This window comes from Cryptotermes secundus, unplaced genomic scaffold (genome assembly GCF_002891405.2).
Source record: "Cryptotermes secundus unplaced genomic scaffold, Csec_1.0 scaffold1896, whole genome shotgun sequence".
Taxonomy (NCBI): Eukaryota; Metazoa; Arthropoda; class Insecta; order Blattodea; family Kalotermitidae; genus Cryptotermes; species Cryptotermes secundus.
In genome coordinates, this window is record NW_019720609.1 from 1 (window position 1) to 1508 (window position 1508).

Here is a 1508-nt window from a genome sequence, read left to right on the forward strand (position 1 = left end):
ACCAGGCATGCGTTGGGACACAGCTTTGAGATACCTCCTCATGGTGCCGCCGGGAAACGACAGTCTTGGGGGTCTGGATCAGTATGACCTTCTGGTGAGCAAGGCTGACAACCTTATGGCTGACTAACCTTACTGAGTTTTTCCAAATGGTGTTTTTGGAACCTGAATCTGTTTCATCTATATGTGTAAGGGAGAATATGTTCTCACTGAACTGGGTCCATTAGAAAGAGCTAGTCTCATTTACACATAGCTTAAATCTCCAGTGTGATAAATAATGAAAGTTATAAATGAATGACTGTAGGCTGGGGGCATGTGGTAGCGTAGTTGGTTGAGACACTATGCTACAAGCTGGAAGGTCGTGGGTTTGTCTCCCGATGAGGTCACTGAATTTTTCAATTGACCGAATCCTACCAGCTGCACAACGGCCCCGAGGTCAACTTGTACCAGAAATCTTTCTGCAGTTAAAGGGTGGTCAGCCTGTAAGACTGACAACCTCACTGCCATCTGTGAGACGACTGTCTAGAAAATGTTGGAATCTCAACGTCTCACAACCCCATGGGCTTCATGGCCTGTAGCAGGGACAGCTTTATTTTTCTTTTATATATTAGATGTATACAGAAGACCCAATTTTGCTCTTTAGTACTGTGATCTACAAAATAAGGTGACAAGGACTACATTTTACAAGTCAGACCTACTTTATACAAATAAAAGGCCACATACTAAGTATCAATCCTATGTCTTACAAAGACGTACTTACAGCAGGTACTCGTAACGTTCCAAACACTGTGCTGCTGTTCGTCCAATGATACGTGCAATGGTTCGCCACAGAGTTGGTATCAATTTTGCTAGATGCAAGAGTTTCTCGTCTTCTTCAAGGCTCCACTCTGTTTTCTTTATACTTGGGTCCAACCATTCATTCCAACGGGCTTTGCATTGCTTTGCTGACTTCCTATGTAGTAGTGATGAATTACGGGACCACTGGTGTTTCCCATATTTCATCACAGCTGCCTTCAAGCACTCGTCCTGATTTATATAATGAAATTTCATATCAGAAAATACANATGTATCAAAATTAGACACCGTCAAAATGCACATAACCTCAAAAGCAACTAGAAATACCTATCATTGCTTACCTCTGTGTTCCTCCACACTCCACCTTTTATCATTATACGAGGCATGATTAGGCTTTCGGTTCTAAGCGATGGAACAAAAGGCACAAGCGAATCGCTTAAAATGAAGATTTAATACTCAAACAGTATGTATTACTCACTAAGCTCTTTTTCACCCCTTGCAACTCTTCGCTAATGGCGGAAAACATGGCCGCCTTGACGTCACGTGACATTTCTGCTGCCATCTCTACGGAGACGTTGCCTAACTAAATGAGAAACGGCCACCAGCACCGACAACATAATCAACAAAATAGAATTCTACTATACCATGAAAGGTCTCGGTAGTCTACAGACAACGTTCCCACCTCATGACTCGTAGTACCCGGGTTCAAATACCCG

At 42.8% G+C, this 1508-nt stretch overlaps 1 protein-coding gene across 1 annotated transcript; it reads right to left on the bottom strand.

Annotated features, from left to right (window-relative positions):
• Positions 1-575: 575 nt before the first annotated feature.
• On the bottom strand, positions 576-1299 carry LOC111870781 (cell division cycle 5-related protein-like). The gene is made up of 2 exons (XM_023863311.2): positions 1134-1299; positions 576-1023 (listed from the first exon to the last, which is right to left on the bottom strand). The coding sequence occupies exons 1-2, from the start codon at positions 1176-1178 to the stop codon at positions 754-756; spliced, it is 315 nt and encodes a 104-aa protein (XP_023719079.1). The 5' UTR covers positions 1179-1299; the 3' UTR covers positions 576-753.
• Between the last annotated feature and the right edge of the window lie 209 nt (positions 1300-1508).

Excerpts from the sequence above, each read along its gene's own strand:
- LOC111870781 (XM_023863311.2), bottom strand. The coding sequence starts at position 1,178 with ATGCCTCGTATAATGATAAAAGGTGGAGTGTGGAGGAACACAGAG. Across the intron at positions 1,024-1,133 it reads GAGTGTGGAGGAACACAGAG|GACGAGTGCTTGAAGGCAGC; the intron begins GTAAGCAATGAT and ends TATATAAATCAG.